Below are 25,996 nucleotides of genomic sequence, written 5' to 3'. Positions count from 1 at the left end.
TGTTTGTCACATTATGTCAGTACAGGAGAAGGAAAACTCTGAGAGGTTTGACTGTAAATCGACTAAGGAATAAAACTGAATCTATGAGACAAGAGATGCCCTATCTTTATAAACTAGTAGAACAACCCTAGGGGCTGAGTCTTGATTGATGTGGTGTGCCCCAGCTAACCTCTGCCTTCACAGGGTGGGTTGCAATTTGGCCTGTCCCATCTGTCCACAGCTATGTGGATAGAGTTGGGAGGAGGAGAGATTAATGCACCTGTCTCAACCCTCACTGTCACTGGTAATGAAAAAGCAGTGTGGGACAGCCTTCACTGGCGTTGGGTCCCCCGTCTCCCCACACACTCTCCAGCTGCTCTGGGGAAAACACAGACCTCTGCTTGGGATTTCCACCCTCAGATGTAGAAACGAAAGTCCCCTGTCCCTGCAGCTGAGGTTCTCTGAGTCTGTTGTGTAGAAAGACAGTGAGTCATAGTGCCATTTGGCTAGAGTAATGCAACCTCCCTGTAGGAAATGTAGAATTTCTGAATCACTATTGTTTTTTTTCTGTTCCTGACCTTGAGTATTCAGGAATACAAGGCACAGTGTGATATTCAGAGCACAGTTTGTAATCAGCAATGCAAAGTGCAATGTTTGCATTCAGAAATGTAAGGTACAATGTACAAAGGTTAATTCAAATCAAATCAAGCTTTATTTATACAGCACATTTCAGACATGGAATGCAACGCAATGTGCTTTACAGGAAATAATAAAAAACGATTCAAATAAAATCTGAAATATTTACTACACAACAAACAAGATAAAAAACTAAAGAATGACAAACTGAACAACTTAAAAGGAAAAGCAAAGCTTAAAATATGTTTTAAGATCTCTTTTAAATATCTCCACAGTTTCGGCCCCCCTCAAGTTCTCTGGCAGGCTATTCCAGAGGCTGGGGGCATAATAACTAAATGCTGCCTCTCCATGCCTCTTGGTCCTAGGCTTTGGGAACAATGTCCTTCTCTTTGTTTAATTTGTGTACTGAATAAAGCTGCTGAATGTATGGTATTGATATCAGTGTGCTGTTCATCTGATGACTACATCACACATACAGTTTGAAAAGCATTTTCATGTGCTGTTCTCCTGCATCTCAAAGAGCACCAATCATATTATCTTCCTCTGACTACTATTTCTAGCTGCTTGGAGGTGATTATGTAATTCATACAAGAGGAGTTGAAAAGTGATGCCAGGCTGGATTGTGTTCCCAGAATTGGGAAATTCTGGGAACACAATCCAGGGGGAGGGGGAGGGGAGGGAGATGAGAGGGTGAGGGGTGAGAAAAACATTAAACACTGCCCTGTTCCTTAAGACTCTTAGGCCATTCCTGGCCTATCACTAACACAGCACCACAGCTGAATAGAGGAATTACACTAAAACAGTTATCCGTTTTAGATAAAACTATACAAAATATATTCACATCACCAAATAATTGATTAAACACACTGTTTTGCAATGAATGTCTACAGTAGCCTCAACATCACTCTTTACGGTAGTACCATGGTGTAGCCGGAGGACAGTTAGCTTCCGTCCTCCTCTGGGTACATTGACTTCAATACAAAACTTAGGAAGCTCATGGTTCTCACCCCCTTCCATAGACTTACACAGTAATTATGACAGCTTCCGAAGGACGTCCTCCAACCTATCAGAGCTCTTGCAGCATGAATTGACATGTTGTCCACCTAATCAAAGGATCAGAGAACGAATCTAGTACTAAAAGCATAAGCTACAGCTAGCTAGCACTGCAGTGCATAAAATGTGGTGAGTAGTTGACTCAAAGGGAGAGAAAGAGTTTCACTTCCTTAGCTAGCAAATGCAGATAGCTAATTTAGCCTACTCTGCTCAAACAGAGGGATGCTATCTTAGCTACCTGGCTATGACTATCCAACACAACACTGGGACTCTTCCAAGTGAAGGTAAGCTTTTGGTTTTAATAAATTATTGCCACTGGGGCCCGACGGTGTAAGTGCTAAACTGCTTACTGACTGTAAATTGTAACATTACTGCATGATTGTAGCAGGTTTACTAACATGTTAGTTCTATCAGCAATGTTGACTAGGAAGTTACTGTAGCTAATATGGTGACAACGATGTAGGCTGTGTGTAGTTGTTATGATATGGTTTGGCTTGGAAAGGTTTTTTGCCTGTTCACATACAGCTGATGTGTTGTGCATTGAAATTCACAAGCGAAGGGAAAAGGTGAGAGGAGAAGAGTGTGTAGATGCGAGAAGGAATACAATGTAGCTGCTATGAAAGTGAACTGTGTTTACGGTTGATCAGGGGTTTATTCATTCCGCCGATTCTGTTGAAAAATGTATCTTAAACGAAACGGGGATAAACATTTATTTAATTTTATTTAACCACTCAAATCAGTTAAGAACAAATTCTTATTTACAATGAAGGCCTACCCCGGCCAAACCCTAACCCAGATGACGCTGGGCCAATTGTGCGCCGCCCAATCACGGCCGGTTGTGATACAGCCTGGAATCGAACCAGGGTCTGAAATGATCCCTCTAGCACTGAGATGCAGTGCCTTAGATCCGTGATCCAATAGAAAATCTAGTTTGCAACTGTTGGACTAATGATTACACCCTAGATCAGCTAGATGCAGGCAAGAGTGTGCAAGGCGGTATTGAATGTGTCACACAACATTTTCTCTCGACCTGTCGCTGTTACATTGAAGTGGATGAATGGAATATGAATGACAGTCATCCGATATGTTGTAATAGAAATAAGGCCAGGCTCATGAAAATAAGGTACCGACCGTCACTGATTTCCAGAGCTGTGATAGAGCGAGCAGAATAGTCGCGGGAGCACATTTCAAATGCAAATTGAGTGTCACAATAAAATATGAAAAATAATCTCCTGACACAGAGAAGCCTGGTTTCCAGAGAAACCTGAGGAAACCGAGAACCGCCTGGCGCCTCCCCCCTCTGAGCTGATGGGAGTCAGCAGCATGCTGGTGTGGTAGATCTCTGGCCTGCTATCTGAATACAAAGATACAGGATTAGAAGTTGTTGAGTGCAGTTGGCAAAACAGGAGCCCTGATTATAATGTAGGGAGCTACGTCGCACCATGAAATATATAACAGGACAAGGCAAGGGGAAGAATTGCCCAGTGAATCATTCAGTCCTGCCTGGAACGGGACTGGCGGCTGCTGGAAGGGGGATGCTACATACATCAGATGGCAGGCTGTTGCTCAGATGTGGAGCGTGCCCCGATGGAGGGTGGAGGGGGAAAGTGGAGGGAGCAGAGAGTGGCAAGGGGAGGGAGAGGTAAGGAGCAGTTGGGCAGGTGAGTATTACATTTTAGGAATTTGGCAGACACTCTTATCCAGAGCGACATACAGGTGAAGGGGCAAACGGCTAGGGTCAGAGGATGATAAATCCTGAAATAGGGCAGTGGGTAGGCTATTTCCTGCCATGCCCTGGAGTGTAAAACATCCAACGATTAAGGATGACATTGTGAGTGTATCTGAGCATGAAGGGGTTAATTAGAACACTTGCACCTCCGGGGGGTAAAGCTGCCCCTCTGATTCACCATGTTCCTGCCTTGGCCTGTCACAGATCCAACATGGCAGCTCAGCCTAATAGATTCCGCTCTCTGATAACGCCGGGCCTTTCTCTGCTCTGTCCACACCCAGGCTTGTCGTGAGAGGGATAATCACTGATCATTAGGTCTATAGAATATAGACTCACTGGTCTCTTTTAGAATGTGGGTTCTGTCTCTCTCTTCCCCCCTCTCTCTCTCTCTGCCTCTTTATTTTTCTGACTATCTCTCTCTCTCTCCTTACAGTTTAGCTCTGCATCCGGAGCGTGTGCTGGTAGCCACGGGACAGGTGGGCAAGGAGCCTTACATCTGTGTGTGGGATTCCTACACCGTACAGACCGTGTCCATCCTCAAGGACACGCACACACACGGAATCGCCTGCCTGGCCTTTGACCTCGATGGACAGGTACAGTTATGAGACAACACTTCCTTATGCGTATCCATGCTGTGTGCTCATACAAAATACGGAAATCTACTTTGCTAGATTTCCGTATTATTGTACTACTTCAAGTGACAGATGTAGGGGAAAAGACTCAGGATAATTGCAGATGTTTAGATTAACATGAATAGTTCAGTAAAAAATGAATATAGCAGCTACATGACTGTTAGCGCCTCCTCTGCTCTGGCATGGCATCATGGATCAAGCACTCAGTTGTATCTTGGTGAGCCCCTCTGAGTCTCCCATAGGGCCCCTCAGAGCAGTTCTACCTCCACTGTTTACAGAGCTACACCATGGAAATTAGTCCATGCATTTTCCTGGTTGGATAGAGTCGTCTGGGGATTGAGATAGGATGTGACAGTCTAAAACTATAACAGGCTCTGGCTCTGAATGCCTCTGTGTTCTCTGGGTCTCCTGATCTCTCTCTGTCCTCTCTATGGATCTGGTCATGTCAACATTGTCTGGACAGGGTTATGTTCCCAAGTGGTTCAGCGGTCTAAGACATTGCATCTCAATGCAAGAGGTGTCATTATAGTCCCTGGTTCAATTCCAGGCCTTATCACATCCAGCCGTGATTGGGAGTCCCATAGAGCGGCGCACAATTGGCCCAGCGTCGTCTGTGTTTGGCTGGGGTAGGCCGTCATTGTAAATAAGAATTTGTTCTCAACTGACTTGCCTAGTTAAGTAAAGGTAAAAAAAAAAAAATTGCCCCTTCCAGATGACAGTGAAGAAACTTCTGAGGACAGTTGGCATTGGTAAAAGCACTTATTTCTCATCTAATGCAAATAACAAGTTTCACATTTACATTTTAAGGATTTGTTTCAAAATGGTCTCTATGGGTTCAGTGATTAATCACAGTAGGAATATACACTGAGTTTACAAAACATTAGGGACCACCTTCCTAATATTCAGTTGCACCCCCTTTTGCCCTCAGAACAGCCTCAATTCATCGGGTTATGGACTCTACAAGGTGTCGAAAGCGTTCCACAGGGATGCTGGACCATGTTGACTCCAATGCTTCCCACAGTTGTGTCAAGTTGGCTGGATGTCCTTTGAGTGGTGGACCATTCTTGATACACACAGGAAACTGTTGAGAGTGAAATCCCCATCAGCATTGCAGTTCTTGACACACTCAAACCATTGCGCCTGACACCCACAATCATACCGCGTTCAAAGGCACTTAAATATTTTGTCTTGCCCATTCACCCTCTGAATAGCACACACACACAATCCATGTCTCAAGGATTATAAATCTTTCTTTAACCTGTCTCCTCCCCTTTATCTACACTAATTGAAGTGGATTTAACAAGTGACATCAATAAGGGACCATAGCTTTCAAAAGGATTCACCTGGTCAGTCTAGGTTAATCCTAGATGCACGGCCCTCCAGGACCTATATACCAGGCGATGTCAGGGGAAGGCCCTAAAAATTGTCAAAAAGACTCCAGCCACCCTAGTCATAGACTGTTCTGTCTGCTACCGCACGGCAGCCGGTACCGGAGTGCCAAGTCTAGGTCCAAAAGGCTTCTTAACAGCTTCTACCCCTAAGCCATGAGACTCCTGAACAGCTAATCAAATGGCTACCCAGTCTATTTGCATACTCTCTGGTTATTATCTATGCATAGTCACTTTAACTCTACCTACATGTACATATTACATCAATTAGCTCGACTAACCTGTGCCCCCGCACATTGACTCTGTACCAGTACCCCCTGTATATAGCCCGCTATGGTTAATTTACTGCTGCTCTTTAACTATTTGTTATTTTATTTTGTACTTAACACGTATTTTTCTTAAAACTGCATTGTTGGTTAAGGGCTTGTAAGTAAGCATTTCACTGTAAAGTCTACACCTGTTGTATTCGGCGTATGTGACAAATACAATTTGATTTGATGTCATGGAAAGAGCAGGTGTTCCTAATGTTTTGTATACTCAGTGTATAAAAGCCTCTTTCATTTGTCAATCTGTAAACCCTTTGAGCTAAACCATGAAGACCAAGCAATAAACCCTTTGAGCTACCCCACGAAGACCAAGCAATAAACCCTTTGAGCTACCCCGCCAAGACCAAGCAATAAACCCTTTGAGCTACCCCACGAAGACCAAGCAATAAACCCTTTGAGCTACCCCGCCAAGACCAAGCTGTAAACCCTTTGAGCTACCCCACGAAGACCAAGCAATAAACCCTTTGAGCTACCCCACGAAGACCAAGCAATAAACCCTTTGAGCTACCCCACGAAGACCAAGCAATAAACCCTTTGAGCTACCCCACGAAGACCAAGCAATAAACCCTTTGAGCTACCCCACCAAGACCAAGCAGTAAACCCTTTGACCTACCCCACGAAGACCAAGCAATAAACCCTTTGAGCTACCCCACGAAGACCAAGCAATAAACCCTTTGAGCTACCCCACGAAGACCAAGCAATAAATCCTTTGAGCTACCCCACGAAGACCAAGCAATAAACCCTTTGAGCTACCCCACGAAGACCAAGCAATAAACCCTTTGAGCTACCCCACGAAGATCAAGCAATAAACCCTTTGAGCTACCCCGCCAAGACCAAGCTGTAAACCCTTTGAGCTACCCCACGAAGACCAAGCTGTAAACCCTTTGAGCTACCCCGCCAAGACCAAGCTGTAAACCCCTGATAAGGGCCGTAACGCATTTTTACTTTCAACAATAAAGAAGCAGTTTTATCAACATTCCACTGTCCTACAATATTTACTGAACTTCCTCTTCACTGGAGAGCGCGTTAGTGTTCACTCCCCTTTGCACCTCACCTGTTAGAACATGCTTTGCTGTATTGCGGAGTAGCCTACCATAATATATTATATATATACTCTGAAGAGAGCACAGCTCTGTGATCGTGTCATCGTTGCACCATGCAAAAAGATTGCCTCTAGGTCAAACCGTTAGAAAGTTATGACTCATATTATCGGAGCTACCGTTAGAAAAAAAATATATCAACTTTGTAAACTATTTTGCGGGCCGTAAACTACTCGTGGGCTGTGCGGCCAACCATTTATTTGATAACAAACAGAAGTAAGATCCCTGCTGTATCCACAATGCTTAAACAGCCCTTCTGAATCATTTGTCAATTGCTTCATGCTATCACGACTCAGCCAATCTACCACCGCTCTCATCTTTGTCAGGATCCATCTGAGCGTTCAGATGCAGACACAGGAGGCGGCTGGTTCGGTTCTCAGAATATTTATTATATCAAATGGGGCAGGCAAAATTGCAGGTCGAGGGCAGGCAGAGGTTCGTAGTCCAAGGCAGAGTCAAAAAAAAGAACAGAACGTCAGGCAGGCTCAGGGTCAGGGCAGGCAGAAAGGTCGTAACCGGGAAGACTAGAAAACAAGACCTAGAGAAATGAAGAAACACGCTGGTAAGACCTGACAAAACAAGACAAACTGGCGACAGACATACAGAAAACGCAGGTATAAATACACAGGATAATGGGGAAAATAGGAGCCACTTGGTGGGGGGTGGAGACAAACACAAGACAGGTGAAACAGATTAGGGTGTAACACATGCAAACGTTTTGATCCAGATAATCTCACCCTTCTTTGCTGAATGAATACTCACAGTTTCACAATGTTTCATCATGGGGTGAAGATTTACCCTTCATTAAAATACAGTATTCTCAAACACTTCTCATCCCCTCACGTGGATTTGCCCAAACGTTGATTCAATGGCAGATCAAAGTTTCCTCCCACCACCAAACAGAGCAAGGTGCAGCAGAGTAGAGATGGATTTCCATAAGCATCCCCTCTCCTGCTGCTGCTGCCTACTCACTGGGCTATAGGAGCCTCTTCCAGCAGAATCATACTTTTACTGTATACAGCCAATGTTATATTTTCTTTTATTGTAGTCATGAGTCCTATGAGTGTCAAGTAAAATAGTGTTGTTTAGAGTAGGCTGTGGTCTGTACCATACATTCTGTTTTATAAAATGCTTTTTCCTTTGCAGTGTTTGGTCTCAGTGGGTCTGGACTCCAAAAACACAATCTGTGTGTGGGACTGGAGGAGGGGCAAGGTGCTGGCAGCAGCTCCTGGCCACACTGACAGGGTAACTATACAACACCATCCTCCCCTCTCTGTCTCAGGCACCAAGCCCGGATCGATCTCCTCAATTACTGTAGTTAGAAATGCAGCCAGGATGGAGCAGGAAGGAGGATGAGCCCAAAGGAGACGCACATAAACAAGTTAGGCCTGATTGATCATTAGCATTCCCGACAATGGCTGAGGAGACACTAAGCTAATGAAAAGAAATGTTCAAAAGATTAAATGTATGCAGCTGTCTTTTTATTCAACCAAAACCCGCAAAGACACATACCTACACACACTAACACACCTGAAGTGTTTGTGTTAGATCTTGTACAATGATGCTAATTGAAGATGACAGTTAAACTTGAAAGTTAAACTTACTATGTGATCTTTTCCACAGATATTTGACATATCGTGGGACTTGTACCAGCCAAGCAAGCTTGTTAGCTGTGGTGTCAAACATATCAAGGTACTGTTTAAATTAAGTTCATACCTTACAAAACTAGCTTACTGAAGGCCCTCAAGCTATCAAAGTGTGTTAGAATCTAGAATATGTTGGATGTTTAGCACGCACAGATATGGTGTCCATCGTAGACTATTCTTCTTTTGAAAAGGTATGATGTCTTGTGTCTGATTACCATAATGTTTCAGAAAGTTCTGTAGAGAATTTAACGGTAATGCGCTCCTTTTCTCTTGGCCTTCTTTGCTGTATCGCAGTGATAATATCAAAGCCTTACAAGAGATATACAGTACAGGTAAAAGGTTTGGACACAGCTACTCATTAAGGGTTTTTTCTTTATTTTTACTATTTTCCACATTGTAAAATAATGGTGAAGACATCAAAACTATGAAATAACACATATGGAATCATGTAGTTAACAAAAAAGTGTTATTTTATATTTAAGACTCTTCAAAGTAGCTACCCTTTGCCTTGATGACAGCTTTGCACACTCTTGGCATTCTCTCAACTAGCTTCATGAGGTAGTTGCCTGGAATACATTATAACTAACAGGTGCGCCTTCTTAAACGTTCATTTGTGGAATTTCTTTCATTCTTAATGTGTTAGAGCCAATCAGTTGTGTTGTGACAAAGTAGGGGTGGTATACAGAAGATAGCCCTATTTGGTTTAAGACCATGTCCATATTATGGCAAAAACAGCTCAAATAAGCAAAGAGAAATGACAGTCCATCAATACTTTAAGACATAAAGGTCAGTCAATGCGGAAAATTTCAAGAACTTTTAAAGTTTCTTCAAGTGCAGTTGCACAAACAAACAAGCGCTATTATGAAACTGGCTCTCATGAGGACCGCCACAGGAAAGGAAGACCCAGAGTTACCTCTGTTGCAGAGGATTACTTCATTAGAGTTACCAGCCTCAGCAATTGCAGCCCAAATAAATGCTTCACAGAGTTCAAGTAACAGACACATCTTAACATCAACTGTTCAGAGGAGACCGCGTGAATCATGCCTTCATGGTGGAATTGCTGCAAAGAAACCACTACTAAAGGACACCAATAATAAGAAGAGACTTGCTTGGGCCAAGAAACACGAGCAATGGACATTAGATCGGTGGAAATCTGTGCTTTGGTCTGATGAGCCAAATTTGAGATTTTTGTTCCAGACGCTGTGTCTTTGTGAGACGCAGAGTACATGAACGGATGATCTCTGCATGTGTGGTTCCCACGTGAAGCATGGAAGCATGGACACTGTCAGTGATTTATTTAGAATTCAAGGCACACTTAATAACCAGCATTGTTACCACAGAATGCTGCAGCAATACGCCATCCCATCTGGTTTGCGCTTAGTGGGACTATCATTTGTTTTTCAACAGGACAATGACCTAACACACCTCCAGGCTGTGTAAGGGATATTTGACCAAGAAGGAGAGTGATGGAGTGCTGCATCAGATGACCTGGCCTCCACAAATCCACCCAATTGAAATGGTTTGGGATGAGTTGAACCACAGAGTGAAGGAAAAGCAACCAATAAGTGCTCAGCATATGTGGGAACTCATTCAAGACTGTTGGAAAATAATTCCTCATGAAGCTGGTTGAGAGAATGCCAAGAGTGTGCAAACGTGCCATCGAGGCAAAGGGTGACTACTTTGCAGTATCTAAAATATAAAATATTTTTACATTTGTATAACACTTTTCTGGTGACTACATGATTCCATATGTGTTATTTCATAGTTTTGATGTCTTCACTATTATTCTACAATGTAGAAAATAGTAAAAATAAAGAAAAAATCTTAAATGAGGTCAGTTGAAGTCAGAGGTTTACATACACTTAGGTTGGAGACATTAAAACTTGTTTTTCAACCACTCCACAAATTTCTTGTTAACAAACTATAATTTTGGCAAGTTGGTTAGGACATCTACTTTGTGCATGACACAAGTAATTTTTCCAACAATTGTTTACAGACAGATTATTTCACTTATAATTCACTGTATCACAATTCCAGTGGGTCAGAAGTTTACATACATTAAGTTGACTGTACCTTTTAAACAGTTTGGAAAATTCCAGAAAATGATGTCATGGCTTTAGAAGTTTCGGATAGGCTATTTGACATCATTTGAGTCAATTGGAGGTGTACCTGTGGATGTATTTCAAGGCCTACCTTCAAACTCAGTGCCTCTTTGCTTGACATGGGAAAATCAAAAGAAATCAGCCAAGACCTTGTAGACCTCCACAAGTCTGGTTCATCCTTGGGAGCAAAACTGGTGCACTTCCCAAAATAGATTGCATCATGAGGATGGAAAATGTTGTGGATATATTGAAGCAACATCTCAAGACATCAGTCAGGAAGTTAAAGCTTGGTCACAAATGGGTCTTCCAAATGGACAATGACCACAAGCATACTTCCAAAGTTGTGGCAAAATGGCTTAAGGACAACAAAGTCAAGGTATTGGAGTGGCCGTCACAAAGCCCTGATCTCAATCCTATAGAAGATTTGGGCAGAACTGAAAAAGCATGTACGTGCAAGGAGGCCTACAAACTTGACTCAGTTACAGCTCTATCAGGAGGAATGAGCCAAAATTCACCCAACTTATTTTGCGGAAGGCTACCCAAAACGTTTGACCCAAGTTAAACAATTTAAAGGCAATGCTATCAAATACTAATTGAGTGTATGTAAACTTCTGACCCACTGGGAATGTGTTGAAAGAAATAGAAGCTGAAATAAATAAATCTCTCTACTATTATTCTGACATTTCACATTCTTAAAATAGTGGTGATTCTAACTGACCTAAGACAGGAAATTGTTACTAGGATTAAATGTCAGGAATTGTGAAAAACTGAGTTTAAATGTATTTGGCTGAGTTGTATGTAAACTTCCGACTTCAACTCTAGGTGTGTCCAAACTTTTGACTGGTACTGTGTGTAAAAAAATGTTTTTACTGGAGTGATGGAGGTAGATATGTATAGGGGTAAGGTGACTAGGCATCAGGATATAAGATAAAGAGAGTAAGCTTGTAAGTGAGTGGGTGTGTAGAGTCAGTATAAATGTATGTGCATGTTATGTGTGAGTGAGAAGATGATGGATGGAGTGAGTGTGTGTGTGGGGGGCCTACTAGGGCCATGTAAGTGTGCACAAAAAAAGGCCAATGAGGATACAAGGATAACTCGGTCCGTGTAGCTATGTCGTTAGCTATTTATGACTCTTATTGCTTGGGAATAGAAACTGTTCAAGAGACTGTTGGTGCCAGACATGATGCACCGGTACCGCTTGCCGTGCGGAAGCAGAAATAATAGTCTGTGGCTTGGGTGGTTGGAGTCATTAACGATTTTCAGGGCCTTCCTACCACACCTCCTGATATAGATGTCCTGGATGTTGTTTGCAGAGGAGGAAAAATTTAGTATTTTAAAGGAGAATTCAGCAGTGTCTCTTTTACTCGGCTGTGTGGACATACCCTTTCAGTAGCTAGGTTTCCATCCAATTGGCGAGATTTTCATGTGAATATAAAAAGATCTGCATAAAGATAATATGTGCATTTTCCCACTAGTGGTGTGTTTCCACCAAAGAGACTTGTTGTGGATAAAAATCAGTGCGTGATGATGTAGTGAACACAAAATGTGGCTTTTCGCTTAAGTTTTCATGTTCCGAATAAAAATGTAATGTTCAAAGTGTTTCCATCTCATTTTCAACTCTACCGATACTTTTGTCAGAAAAGCTGTTGCATTAAATAGCAAATGTGCATACTCTGGACTTGGCACGTGCGTTCTAGCCAACAGCTGGTAGATACAGTGCAGGTATAGTCTGTGCGGGTAGGCTAGTTTACATGATAAGGTCAAACGGTAGTCAAACATCGGTCACCAGAATAAGACCCTCGATATTTATTGGAATGGAGCATCAAGCTCATCACCGTGCACTTTCAGCACCCTGTGAAGTTCATCATAACTTATTTCATGTAGCCTAATAAACTGCATGCTTTTCTGAGTAGTAGTGGGAGGACCACACACCATATCATCGCGTGACTCCAATTTTACTTCGATATGATGGTTATTATATTGACATTTGGGCATAAAGGCGTTGTCATGACTGTCCTGTGAGGATCAAAATGGGTCAGATCAGCTTGGCAATGGATGACAGTAACCAGACCATCTCTCACCCACAGAGGGGAGGGGAGGACGGAGCTGGTGGTGGTTGACAGCTCACACCCTGTCATAAATTAAAGGAGAGGAGATTCAGAGAACAACCCTCTCCAAATTAACACAGCAATGTTCCTTTGTCTCCAGAGACTTTTTCCGCCAAAACTCTTAACACGTTCTAAAGCGAATACTGGAAAAATATTCCTAACAGAGAATGTGGGGAATGGTCAGAGGCGAGCTAAAGAATAATGCTTTCATATGGGTTGTTATTTTGTGATGTCATTAAAAGTGTTATAAGGGAAATACTGTAACTTGAAAAGTATATACACTACATGTACGAAGTGTTGTATATGAAATATAAAAATTATGAAAGTATTTTTGTTAAGATTGGAATGTGATTTTAGGAGCCATGAGATAATATGTCTCCTATAAATTGTGCATAGTAAGTAGCCATGCTCTGAGTGAGGTCAAAGAGCGTGTCAGCCTGACTGAACCATCCCTTTCGACCAGAGTGCATAAAAGGATTGGCAAATAAATACATTCACATTTAGACCAGGGGGCGTAGGGGGACCCCTTTTGGGGCAATCAGAGCCTTACAAGCTTCCCGCGAAAAGGCCCAACACCCTTCCTAAGATGGCCTGGTTCCGACAGAGAAATGTCGAACGAAGGCATTCACGTGTAAATACATTAATGATTTCTTACTCCAAATGGGCGGAGGTTCGTGTGCAAAATATATAATTACTGTGACAGTAGTTCCTAAAATGTATCAACGATAAGTGTCTCTTTCTCTCTCTCCTTCCCTCTTCGTCTTCTTTGTAACAAGCCGCCATATGTTGTGTCAGTCCGCTAGGGACCTTTTTAATGTATTAAGTGTGTATGTTTATCTTGTGTTATCATTTAGTTATCTAAGGAATCAATAATTAAACCAATTTCTGTAGTACTGAATAATGAGTAAGGCTGGGTTTTTGCAGATATAGGAGGTTAAGACTGTTCAGAATGATGATATGATAAGAGGCTATGATTAATATGTTGACTGTTTTATGGATGTGATAGGTAAAGACCTTTTTAGAGTTTAATTCGTGAGATGGTAACTCTTTAAACAACCGCTCTCGTGGTGCCCCAAATTCCTACTGAGTTAATTGTTACATTATTAATTTAATTGGGTAACAATTAAACATAGTTAGTTGATTCAATAAATAACAGTCATCAGATTAATGAAAGTAAAGTCACGACAATGTTTCCACCGCCATTTCTTGCATTATTAATTTTACCAGCACTAAAAGATCCCACCATGTTGAACGAACAAATGATTGGTCGAGATTTATAAAATTGTACTGAAACTTCCTGTTTCCATTACACCTGTCGTGATAAAAAAAAAACGATATATCTTTACTCTCATAAAAACTGTCAATGAAAACGTGGTTAGCGTTCCTGCTGCACTCAATCCTGTTTAAAGACTACTTATTTTTCTACTTTTTTCATCAAGGAGATCTTATATAAAAAAGCACCCATATCTCTGCAAGGCCTTGGTGCTCTTTATTAGATTCATGGTGTTCCACTTGAATGGTCATTAAACACTATACCACAGAGGATGTTTATTCCCCAAATGGAATTTAGACCAAATTGTTGTCTTTAGATAAGTATCATATTACAGGGATCTTCTGCTTTCATGATATCTTCTCCATTTAATTGAGTGAGCTTCTGTGTGTGATTGTGTGTTTATCATTGAAATATGCATTTGTCTACCTTATCTGTAATGTGAAGGTGCTCCCACCCCCATCCCTCATGATAATATACCCCTCTCCCACAACCCTGCGCCAGAACCCCTATGCAGCAAAGCAATCCTCTCTCTCTAAGTCTCTCTCTTTGTCTGTCTCCCGCTCTATCTCCTGATGCCAAGGCAATCCAGCAATCATCCCACATAATTCCCAAGCCTTTACCCTGCGGACCGTGTGACATCTGCTCTGCAGCCCTGTGCTCACTCAGCGATTATAGCACTCAATGCATCCAGGAGATTTAGCCCCAATAATCCCCTCACTACAGTCCCAGGAAAACATCGTTTCTGGGACTACTTCTGCCGCTTCCACCTCAACACAAAAGACAAGAGGGAAGCAAGAGGATCCACCATTAGCTAAAATCATTTTGCGATCAGTAGGTCATTTGATATGGCTTTGACTGTGATCTTGCTCGGCAGCCCTGTGCCTGGGACTTGCAGACACGCACACGTCTGGTTGAAAGATGATTAGTTTGCCTCTATAGCTGATTAAGCAGCTCCTTCACGTATGTCTATCACCATTAGGTGATACCCAGCTAACACATAACATTCTGAAAACCATATGTTTCTTAGAGCTTGGTGAGAGCGTGGTTGTCCTATGGTTATTTTGCATACTGTACAACCTTCCCACAACTTTCTGTGAATGGTGCAGGATAGTTGCTTGGCTTTGGAAAATTCTCAGCACATTTAAGGAATTTGACAAAAGAACGCAATTTTTGTTGGGTATTTCATTACATTATCAGAATGTTTCCTAAAAGTTCAAACATGGTTAAATTTAATTGTATTTTTGGTAATGTTCTAGGAATGTTCTCCAACAGGCTTGGCATTGTGAATGTTCTCAAATAGCTCAGAGAACGTTATACATCCTCCTGTGGAAATTTCAATACTTCAGCATAACATTTCCACCAGGTTTCCTCGTGGTTCTATTTAAACTCATGTTTTCAGAACATTAAGAAAACTTTCCATAAAAAATACAAGAAAACATTACTAACGTTCAAAGACTGTTCTAAGAATGTTATTGAAAACATATACATTCCGTTCTCAGAATCAACAAAACTCTCTTATCATCTATCTTTTTAAGTGTGATCAGGTGTGTTTGCCACAGCCACTAATTGTCCACACCTGATCTTAATGAGTGCTTGTTTCCTTTGAAATGGGGTCTGTTTGAATAGACTAATATAAACAGCTTTGTATGAGTTTAAAAAAACAACAGGGCAAGCTCGCTCCATCCTGGTGGTGCAGTGGACTAATTCCATGGATAAAGAAGAGAATATCATAGGTTCAAATCTCATTGACATCGTGCCACATCGTGCCACATTGTTTGTATGATTAATGCCTTAGCAAATTAATTTCATTCAGTGTAAGTTTTTTTATATATTTTTTTTACCCCTTTTTCTCCCCAATTTCATGGTATCCAATTGGTAGTTACAGTCTTGTCTCATAGCTGCAACTCCCGTACGTACTCGGGAGAGGCTAAGGTCGAGAGCCATGCGTCCTCCGAAACACAACCCAACCAAGCCGCACTGCTTCTTGACACAATGCCCACTTAACCCGAAAGCCAGCCGCACCAATGTGTCGGAGGAAACACCGTACACCTGGTGACCGTGTCAGTGTACACTGCGCCCGGCCTACCACAGGAGTCGCTAGTGCGCGATGGGACAAGGACATCCCTGCCGACCAAAACCTCCTCTAACCCGGACGACGCTGGGCCAATTGTGCACCGCCCCATGGGTTTCCCGGTCGTGGACGGCTGCGACAGAGCCTGGACTCAAACTCAGAATCTCTAGTGGCACAGCTAGCACTGCGATGCAGTGCCTTAGACCGCTGCGCCACTCGGGAGGCCCTTTCAGTGAAAGTTTTAAGGAAGTTATTTAAAAAACTCAAAATAACCTAGAATTTCCTTTCTCAGAACGTTAATTAAACCTCCCAGGAAAAATTTCAGGGAACCATAGTAAAACGTTCTCAGAACCTCCCTGCAACTAAAAATGAACATTCCCAGAACAGACTAAATGTTCAATTCCATTCACAAAATGTTTTAAAAACTTTCTGTTTTACATGTCAGAAATGTATGGATTTGTTCCCAGAACCGATGGGAAACCAAAAACTTATGTTTCCACAACTTCCAAGGAACCAAATGTGTTAGCTGGATAGACACATCAGGTCATATAGGTGGCACACACACACACATTCTTATAGACTCAAGCACATTCATACACACATTCTGTGCTGAGCTTTTACGGAGAACTTTATATTTGGAGGATTTAGACAGGCAGACGAGAGGCATGCAAACAGGGATGCTTTCAAAGCCTCCTCCGATAGTACCCTGGCACCAATCCGTCAGCAAGTATCTTTACACTGAGATTCAGTCATTGCTGTAAAATTGAGAATAAGTCATTAATTTCCATAATGCTCAGTGAAGCCGTCAGTGCCATGACATTGAGAGTCACTGTGGTGGTTATGAGTGGCAGGCAGAGAGGGGGAATGGTGTGGTGAGGAGGGGGAGTTGGTGCCTGCCTGCCTGGCCTGGATGATGAATTTCACCCTTTCCACGTTGATTACATTACAAGGTTTTCCCTTGAGTAGTGGTGCAGGGAAGTGCTGTGGTACATGTTACTGATTGACTGACATTCTGCAGATCCATGGCTAGGCACATAGTGTGGTAGAGCTTCCGCCTCTACTCTTTCCTCTGGACACACTTTGGCCCTCTGTTCTATTCAATAAGACAGCTCTGCCATGGTCTTTAGTGGCATTAGCAGCCTTACTTGAATAACTCCCACCTGTTTAGCATTACTTCTAATCACATTCACCAAGGAACAGAGGACATAAACATTTCCCCGGCCAGAGGCGTTTTTCTTTTAAGACCAAATGTTTCTAATTTTTCAAATAACAAACAAGACATGATGCCCTAAGCAATTTCTGACCATGACTCATAAAAAACGCAGCAAATTAATTGATTTTTTTTAGCCAAATCAATTGAATGAGTGGAACAGATTAGAAAGTGAAGGGACAGCTTGGTGAGTCTTTATTTTCCCTTCCTCTTGTATGTGACTCAACTCAAGTCTTGGCTGGGGAGCATCGGCTGGTCTTGCTGCTCTCTCTACTTTAAAAGACACTGGTTTTACTTATTATTCTATAGCAGAATTTAAGTGTTTCACTGAACTGTCACTACAACTCACTCTCACACACACACACACACACACACACACACACACACACACACACACACACTCTCTTCTCTCTCTTCTCTCTCTCACCCTCTCTCCCTCTCTCACTTCTCTCTCCCTCTAGCCTCATCATAAACCTTCCAGCCTCTCGTCTCCTCTCAGTAGTAATTCAGAGCATTTAGGGAATTAGCGGGATACCGCATCTCCCTGTCTTATCAGACCCAGCACCGAAAGCACCTGGCTCCAACACAGGCTGAGATGATGCTGGCCTGTGATAATCGATCTCTCCTGTTAACACACTAGCCCTTGTAGCACCAAAGCACTGTGCTGACTGGGCTGATATTGGAGCCCATCCCTGGCTCCTGTCTTACCTCTGCAGAGGTACAGCTCTCTGATATGTCGGACACACTATGCTATACTCAGTGCCCTCACTGTTGAGATATTTCTACTATCTACAGACTCAAAAGTTGTTTGGATTTTGGATAATACTTTACTTAAAACCTGCATGTACAGTTGAAGTCAGAAGTTTCCATATGTGTTATTTCATAGTTTTGATGTATTCACTATTATTCTACAATGTAGAAAATAGTAAAAATAATGAAAAAACCTTAAATGAGGTCAGTTGAAGTCAGAAATGTACATACACTTAGGTTGGAGACATTAAAACTCGTTTTTCAACCACTCCACAAATGTCTTGTTAACAAACTATAGTTTTGGCAAGTCGGTTAGGACATCTACTTGTGCATGACACAAGTAATTTTTCCAACAATTGTTTACAGACAGATTATTTCACTTATAATTCACTGTATCACAATTCCAGTTGGTCAGAAGTTTACATACACTAAGTTGACTGTGCCTTTAAACAGCTTGGAAAGTTCCAGAAAATGACTTTAGAATGGCTTTAGAAGCTTCTGATAGGCTAATTGACATCATTTGAGTAATTGGTAGGTGTACCTGTGGATGTATTTCAAGGCCTACCTTCAAACTCAGTGCCTCTTTGCTTGACATCATAAGCAAATCAAAAGAAATCAGCCAATAACTCAGAAACAGAATTGTAGACCTCCACAAGTCTGGTTCATCCTTGGGAGAAATTTCTAAACGCCTGAAAGTACCACGTTCATCTGTACAAACAATAGTACGCAAGTATAAACACCATGGGATCATGCAGTCATCATACCGCTCAGGAAGAAGACGCGTTCTGTCTCCTAGAGATGAACGTACCTTGGTGCGAAAAGTGCACATCAATCCCAGAACAACAGCAAAGAACATTGTGAAGATGCTGGAGGAAACAGGTACAAAAGTATCTATATCCACAGTAAAACGAGTCCTATATCGACATAACCTGAATGGCCACTCAGCAAGGAAGAAGCCACTGCTCCAAAACCGCCATAAAAAAGCCAGACTACGGTTTGCAACTGCACATGGGGACAAAGATCATACTTTTTGGAGAAATGTCCTCTGGTCTAATGAAACAAAAATAGAAATGTTTGGCCATAATGACCATCGTTATGTTTGAAGGAAAAAGGGGGAGGCTTGTAAGCCGAAGAACACCATCCCAACCGTGAAGCACGGAGGTGGCTGCATCATGTTGTGGGGGTGCTTTGCTGCAGGAGGGACTGGTGCACTTCACAAAATAGATTGCTTCATGAGGAGGGAAAATTATGTGGATATATTAAAGCAACATCTCAAAACATCAGTCAGGAAGTTAAAGCTTGGTCTCAAATGGGTCTTCCAACTGGACAATGACCACTAGCATACTTCCAAAGTTGTAGAAAAATGACTTAAGGACAACAAAGTCAAGGTATTGGAGTGGCCGTCACAAAGCCCTGACCTCAATCCTATAGAAACTTTGTGGGCAGAACTGAAAAAGCGTGTGCGAGCAAGGAGGCCTACAAACCTGACTCAGTTACACCAGCCCTGTCAGGAGGAATGGGCCAAAATTCACCCAACGTATTGTGGGAAGCTTGTGGAAGGCTACCCAAAATGTTTGATCCAAGTTAAACAGTTTAAAGGCAATGCTACCAAATACTAATTGAGTGTATGTAAACTTCTGACCCACTGGGAATGTGATGAAAGAAATAAAATCTGAAATATATCAATCTCTCTACTATTATTCTGACATTTCACATTCTTAAAATAAAGTGGTGATCCTAACTGACCTAAGACATGGCATTTTTTTACTAGGATTAAATGTCGGGAATTGTGAAAAACTGAGTTTAAATGTATTTGGCTAAGGTGTATGTAAACTTCAGACTTTAACTGTATAGTGCAGTATGATTACACCTGTAGGCGTTTTACAATTTAACAGAGATCCAGGCTCTAGCTAAAGCTAGAGGAATAAATATTGCCAGGGGAGACATCCTCCATAGGCAAGAAATGAAAACGTTAATCTCTCTGTGTGCTCTGTTACGTGCCGTGGTGCCAGTGGTGCCAGTGGTGCCAGTGTCTTGACATGGGAAACACGACACACACTCATCTCTCCTGTGATCTTATCGTCATGCAGACAGAACGGCTCTCTGGTTTATGGACTTTGTCCACAGTCTGGAATGTGCCCATACATCCCAATTACCTTGTTCATAAACCATTGTGGGGCTTGATAGTGACCGGTGGTGGTGGAGACTTTGTGATGATGGTGATATCTGTCCTGAGGCAGGGTGTGTGTCTGCATACTGATCAGCTGACTACAGCTCTGACCTCCAGCATGGGTTCACAACTGTGGAAATGGTGAAGGCTTAGATTTTAGCTTGTGTATGGAGATGGATCTGTGTGTGTGTGGTGGGGGGGGGGGGGGGGGTGTTACAATTGAGATGTTACATGCAGGAACCCTACGTCATTTCAATGTGGATAATTGACTATTTGATCAATGAGTTTACAACCTATCTTCACCAACTCAAAAAGACAGCCAAAAGTTAGTTGAATTTCCAGTGGGTTATCAGTATGCTTTGAACCATCTATAAGCACAACCAAATTCCAATGGAAAAACAACGTTTGGTTTTTGGTTTAGTTGTTACCCAAATGTCTGTCACATTGCTTTCAAACATTTAAAAGCACAGCAACATTCGAATGGGAATACAATGTCAGATATTATGTTTATTTATGCAACAGAAAGTGTTATCACTTTTCTTCATCTATTAGCAGAATCAAATGACCTGGATTGCAGTTGAGATTACATTAACAGTATATGTTACTATACTAGTTAGTTAGTTAGTATATGTTAGTATAGTATAGTATACTGTATGTTTGTTTCACTCCATGTGTAAATCTGTGTTGTTGTATGTGTCGAACTGCTTTGCTTTATCTTGGCCAGGTCGCAATTGTAAATGAGAACTTGTTCTCAACTTGCCTACCTGGTTAAATAAAGGTAAAAAAATAAATAAAATAAAAAATAAAAAATATGGTGCAAGAGACCAATGCCGTTTGAGATTCTGCACAGATTATTACAGCAATTGTGAAGATCTCCAAAGACCTGTGACAAACTATGCATGCTACAAAGCATGTGAACACTCCTTCAAATTAGTGGATTTGGCTATTTCATCCACACCCGTTGCTGACAGGGGTATAAAATCGAGCACACAGCCATGCAATCTCCATAGACAAACAATGGCAGTAGAATGGCCCGTACTGAAAAGCTCAGTGACCTTTAACGTGGCACCGTCATAGGATGCCACTTTTTTTTACAAGTCAGTTCGTCAAATTTCTGCCCTGCCAGAACTGCCTCGGTCAACTGTAAATGCTGTTATTGTGAGGTGGAAACGTCTAGGAGCAACAACGGCTCAGCCGTGAAGTGGTAGGCCACACAAGCTCGCAGAACGGCACCGCCGAGTGCTGAAGCGCATAGCGCGTAAAAATCGTCTGTCCTCTTTGCAAACACTCACTACTGAGTTCCAAACTGCCTCTGGAAGCAAAGTCAGTACAATAACTGTTTGTTGGGAGCTTCATGAAATTGATTTCCATGGCCGAGCAGCCGCATGCATGCCTAAGATCACAATGTGCAATGCCAGGCGTCGGCTGGAGTGGTGTAAAGCCCACCGCCATTGGACTCTCGAGCAGTGGAAACGCGTTCTCTGGAGTGATGAATCACACTTCACCGTCTGGCAGTCCGACGGACGAATCTGGGTTTCGCTTATGCCAGAAGAACACTACCTGCCCAAATGCATAGTGCCAACTGTAAAGTTTGACGGAGGACAAATAATGTTCTGGGGCTGTTTTTCATGGTTCGGGCTAGGCACCTTAGTGAACGGAAATCTTAAGGCTACAGCATATAATGACATTCTAGACGATTATGTGCTTCCAACTTTGTGGGAACAGTTTGGGGAAGGCCCTTTCCTGCTTCAGCATGGCAATGCCACCGTGCACAACGCGAGGTCCATACAGAAATGGTTTGCGAAATCGGTGTGGAAGAACTTGACTTGCCTGCACAGAGCCCTGACCTCAACTCCATCGAACACCTTTGGGATGAATTGGAACGCTGACTGCGAGCCAGGCCTACTTGCCCAACATCAGTGCCCGACCTCACTAATGCTCTTGTAGCTGAAATGTTCCAACATCTAGTGGAAAGCCTTCCCAGAAGAGTGGATGCTGTTATAGCCGCAAAAGAGGGACCAAATGTCCATGATTTTGGAATGAATGTTCGAGGAGCAGGTGTGCACATACTTTTGGCCATGTAGTGTATCTTGAACATGCACGCTTTATATGACTACAAAAGAAAACTTTTATATTTACAGTAACCTCAAAACATTTAAAGAAGATGTAACTGCTTGAATAGTTCCATCTGAGTCACTGGCATAATCAGTGGTGTAAAGTACTTAAGTAAAAATACTTTAAAGTACTAAAGTATTTTTGGGGGGTATCTGTACTTTACTTCACTATTTATATGTTTGACTACTTTTACTTTTACTCCACTTCATTCCTAAAGAAAATAATGTACTTTTTACTCCATACATTTTCCCTGACACCCAAAAGTACCCAAAAGTACTTACATATCAAATGCAAGACAGGAAAATGGTCCAATTCACACACTTATCAAGAGAACACCCCTGGTCATCCCTACTACCTCTGATCTGGCGGACTCCCTAAACACAAATACTTAGTTTGTAACTAAAGTTCGGAGTGTTGGAGTGTGCCGCTGGCTATCGGTAAATTAAAAAATACAAGAAAATGGCGCCATCTTGTTTGTTAAATATGAGGAATGTGAAATGATTTTTACTTTTACTTTTGACACACTAATTGCATTTAGTTTTGATACTTAAGTATATTTAAAACCAAATACTTTTAGACTTTTACTCAAGTGGTATTTTACTGGGTGACTTTCACTTTTACTTGATCCATTTTCTATTAAGGTATCTTTACTTTTACTCAAGTATGATAATTGGGTACTTTTTCCGCCACTGGGAGTAATCCCATTCTTTAACTCAGTGGTCACCAACCTTTTCTGAGTCAAGATCACTTTTTTAAGACATGACTTAGAAAACGTAAGCCTATGCAACATTAACCAATTAAAACAGTTTTGTAGCAATAAGGTTAGTTTAGTAGGCTATAGACCCAATACATTATCACATTGGCTATGCTTGAATTGCCCTACCAATGTTGTTCTTCTCAGACCAAATATATTTAAACATTTGATGTATTTCATCACATTGGTAATACACCGAACAAAAATATAAACGCAACATGTAAAGTGTTGGTCCCATGTTTCATAAGCTGAAATAAAAGATCCCTGCAATTTTTGTACTTACAAGAATCTTATTTCTCTAAAATATTGTGCACAAATGTGTTTACATCCCTGTTAGTGAGCATTTCTCCTTATTCAAGATAATCCGTCCACCTGACAGGTATGTCATATCAAGAAGCCGATTAAACAGCATGATCATTACAAAGATCCACCTTATGCAGCTTGTCCCGAGGACAATAAAAGGCCACTCTAAAATGTGCAACAGAGATGCAGCAATTTGAATGCACAGAGATGCAGTGATGAGATCCTGAGGCCCATTGTCGTGCCATTCATCCACCATTATCATGTTTCAGCATGATAATGTACAGCCCCATGTCGCAAGGATCTGTACACAATTCCTGGAAGCTGAACATGTCCTAGTTCTTCCATGCCCTGCATGCTCACTAGACATGTCACCCATTGAGCATGTTTGGGATGCTCTGGGTCGATGTGTACGCAGCATGTTCCAGTTCCCAATAGACAGCAAATTTGTACAGCTTTTGAAGACAAGTGGGACAACATTCCACAGGCCACAATCAACAGCCTGATCAACTCTATGCGAAGGAGATGTCATGCTGCATTAGGCAAATGTTGGTCACACCAGATACTGACTGGTTTTCTGATCCGTGCCTCTACCTTTTTTTTAAAGGTACTGTATCTGTGACCAACAGATGCATATATGTATTCCCAGTCATGTGAAATCCATAGATTAGGGAGTAATTTATTTATTTCAAATGACTGATTTCCTTTTATGAACTGTAACTTAGTAAAAATATTTGAAATTGTTGCTTATTGCGTTTATATTTTTGTTCAGTATAGATCATTTGTTGTATTACTTGTGAGGCACAGCTGAGTAAGCATAATAATTTGCTTATTTTTTTTACTGGCCTGCATCTGATGGTCAGTCTGAGGGGAGGGAGAGAGCAGTGATGAGGTTGCCTCTCACCCCAACTCACCATCCCTCCTCTCTCCCTCCCTCCGCTGAGAAAAGGGGACACAGTCTTCCAGTTGATGGCGAAACTTAAGTCGCACTGCATTATTTCTGCCTCATGCACCAATTCATGTTGTTACTCCTGGGACCAGAGAAAGTAAAATATTCCTCGATATTAAAAAAGACACAAGCCGCTAATAATAACAACACAAGCTTATGGAAACACTTTGCTGTACTCATTCATTACAGCTGCAGTGCTGGTTGTAGCTTTAGTGGAAGTGACCACTGCTTTAACTTGTATTTTTTGTTGAAATGGAGACGTGAATCCAACATATCAAGTATTGAATGATATTATTAATGTAAGACTCTCAGTGACCGATGAGTTGGTTTATTTATTTATTAACCACCACATTAAACTCATTCTTCTCTCCTGTCTCCCATGTATGTTTCTGGGTTCAGTTTTGGAGCTTATGCGGCAACGCCCTGACCCCTAAGCGAGGAGTTTTTGGCAAAACGGGAGATCTCCAAACCATCCTCTGTCTGGCCTGTGCCAGAGACGAGGTCACATATTCAGGTGCCTTGAACGGGGACATCTACGTCTGGAAGGGCATCAACCTGATCCGGACAGTTCAAGGGGCCCACGGGGTAAGTGTGTGTGGTAGCTGGTTCCAACCAGCCTTAGTTCTGCCACACTTCCTGGTGGCGTCTCTTGTTTATGCGTCAGTAGTGGGCTGTAGCTTAGGGAATGCTAAGCAGCAGGCTCTCTCAGATCAAGAGATGTCATGCTCTGCGGCTCATGCGCAGGCTGGTTTTCATTCCCCTACAGCCAGCCCCCACACATCTGCCACAGACCTGCATTCACATTCAGACACAAAACTCACTCAATCACACTGCCTGCCTGCCTACACCCACCTTAGTGCTATCGTTAGATCCATCCAGTGAATGATTAAACAGGTCATCATCCATGTTCAACTCACACACCTGCGACTGAACAACTCCTCCATCCATAGAGCTTTGTTAATTTTGACTGATGAAAGCATACTAGAGGACATGTTTAGCAAGGTGACGGTGTGCCATGTAGCCCCTGTGGCTCTCTTTTATTTTGCTCAGTGGAAAGGATCAGCAGTTTACTACTTGGGATTAAATTATATCTGTGAGCTCAACAGCTGAATGCAGGGTTGGTCGGGTGGGGGAGGGGACTCTACTGTGGTCCATGTCTGTGGTTTGCACTCCAAAGAGACTTCTGGCTGGCTCAACCACAGGAATCCTTCCCGCCAATCACTGTGTTCCACAGCAGGCGGCTCCTGCAGCCTGCCAATAAAAAAGATATGAGGAACAAAACGATGGTTCAAACGCTTTATGTAATGCACCGTTGTTAATCTCTTCACGCAGCAGCAACGGTATAATTGTGAAAGCCTTGTTAGACGTGTCTGCTGCAGCAGAGCTGTTGCTAGTTGCTGTACCGCAAGTCTGTCTTGCTCATTTATTGTGCACATCCCCACTGACAGACTGTCATTTCCTCCAGTCAGGGATTTTCAGCATGAATGCCTGTGAAGAGGGCTTTGCCACCGGGGGCCGGGACGGCTGCGTCCGGCTATGGGATCTCAACTTCAAACCAATTACTGTCATCGATCTCAGGGAAACAGACCAGGGATATAAAGGTGACATACAACTCCCCCCTCTTCTCATCTTCTTTTCCCACACAGAGCCAGTCCACAGGATGTCAATGTGCACTGAGTGGATAAATTAACCAGGGTGTTCTTCT

General features: G+C 42.3%; 1 protein-coding gene across 1 annotated transcript in view; it reads left to right on the top strand.

Annotated features, from left to right (window-relative positions):
- Nucleotides 1-25,996, top strand: part of LOC139553589 (echinoderm microtubule-associated protein-like 5) — a 61,979-nt gene that overhangs the window by 12,783 nt on the left and 23,200 nt on the right. Inside the window, exons 2-6 of the mRNA XM_071366084.1 lie at nt 3,831-3,990; nt 7,990-8,088; nt 8,467-8,535; nt 24,691-24,876; nt 25,757-25,892. Of these exons, the coding sequence (XP_071222185.1) occupies nt 3,831-3,990; nt 7,990-8,088; nt 8,467-8,535; nt 24,691-24,876; nt 25,757-25,892 (650 nt within the window). The remainder of the gene's footprint in view (nt 1-3,830; nt 3,991-7,989; nt 8,089-8,466; nt 8,536-24,690; nt 24,877-25,756; nt 25,893-25,996) is intronic.

The sequence above is a fragment of the Salvelinus alpinus genome, chromosome 25 (assembly GCF_045679555.1).
Source record: "Salvelinus alpinus chromosome 25, SLU_Salpinus.1, whole genome shotgun sequence".
Lineage (NCBI taxonomy): Eukaryota > Metazoa > Chordata > Actinopteri > Salmoniformes > Salmonidae > Salvelinus > Salvelinus alpinus.
This window is presented reverse-complemented; position numbering and strand designations above follow the sequence as displayed.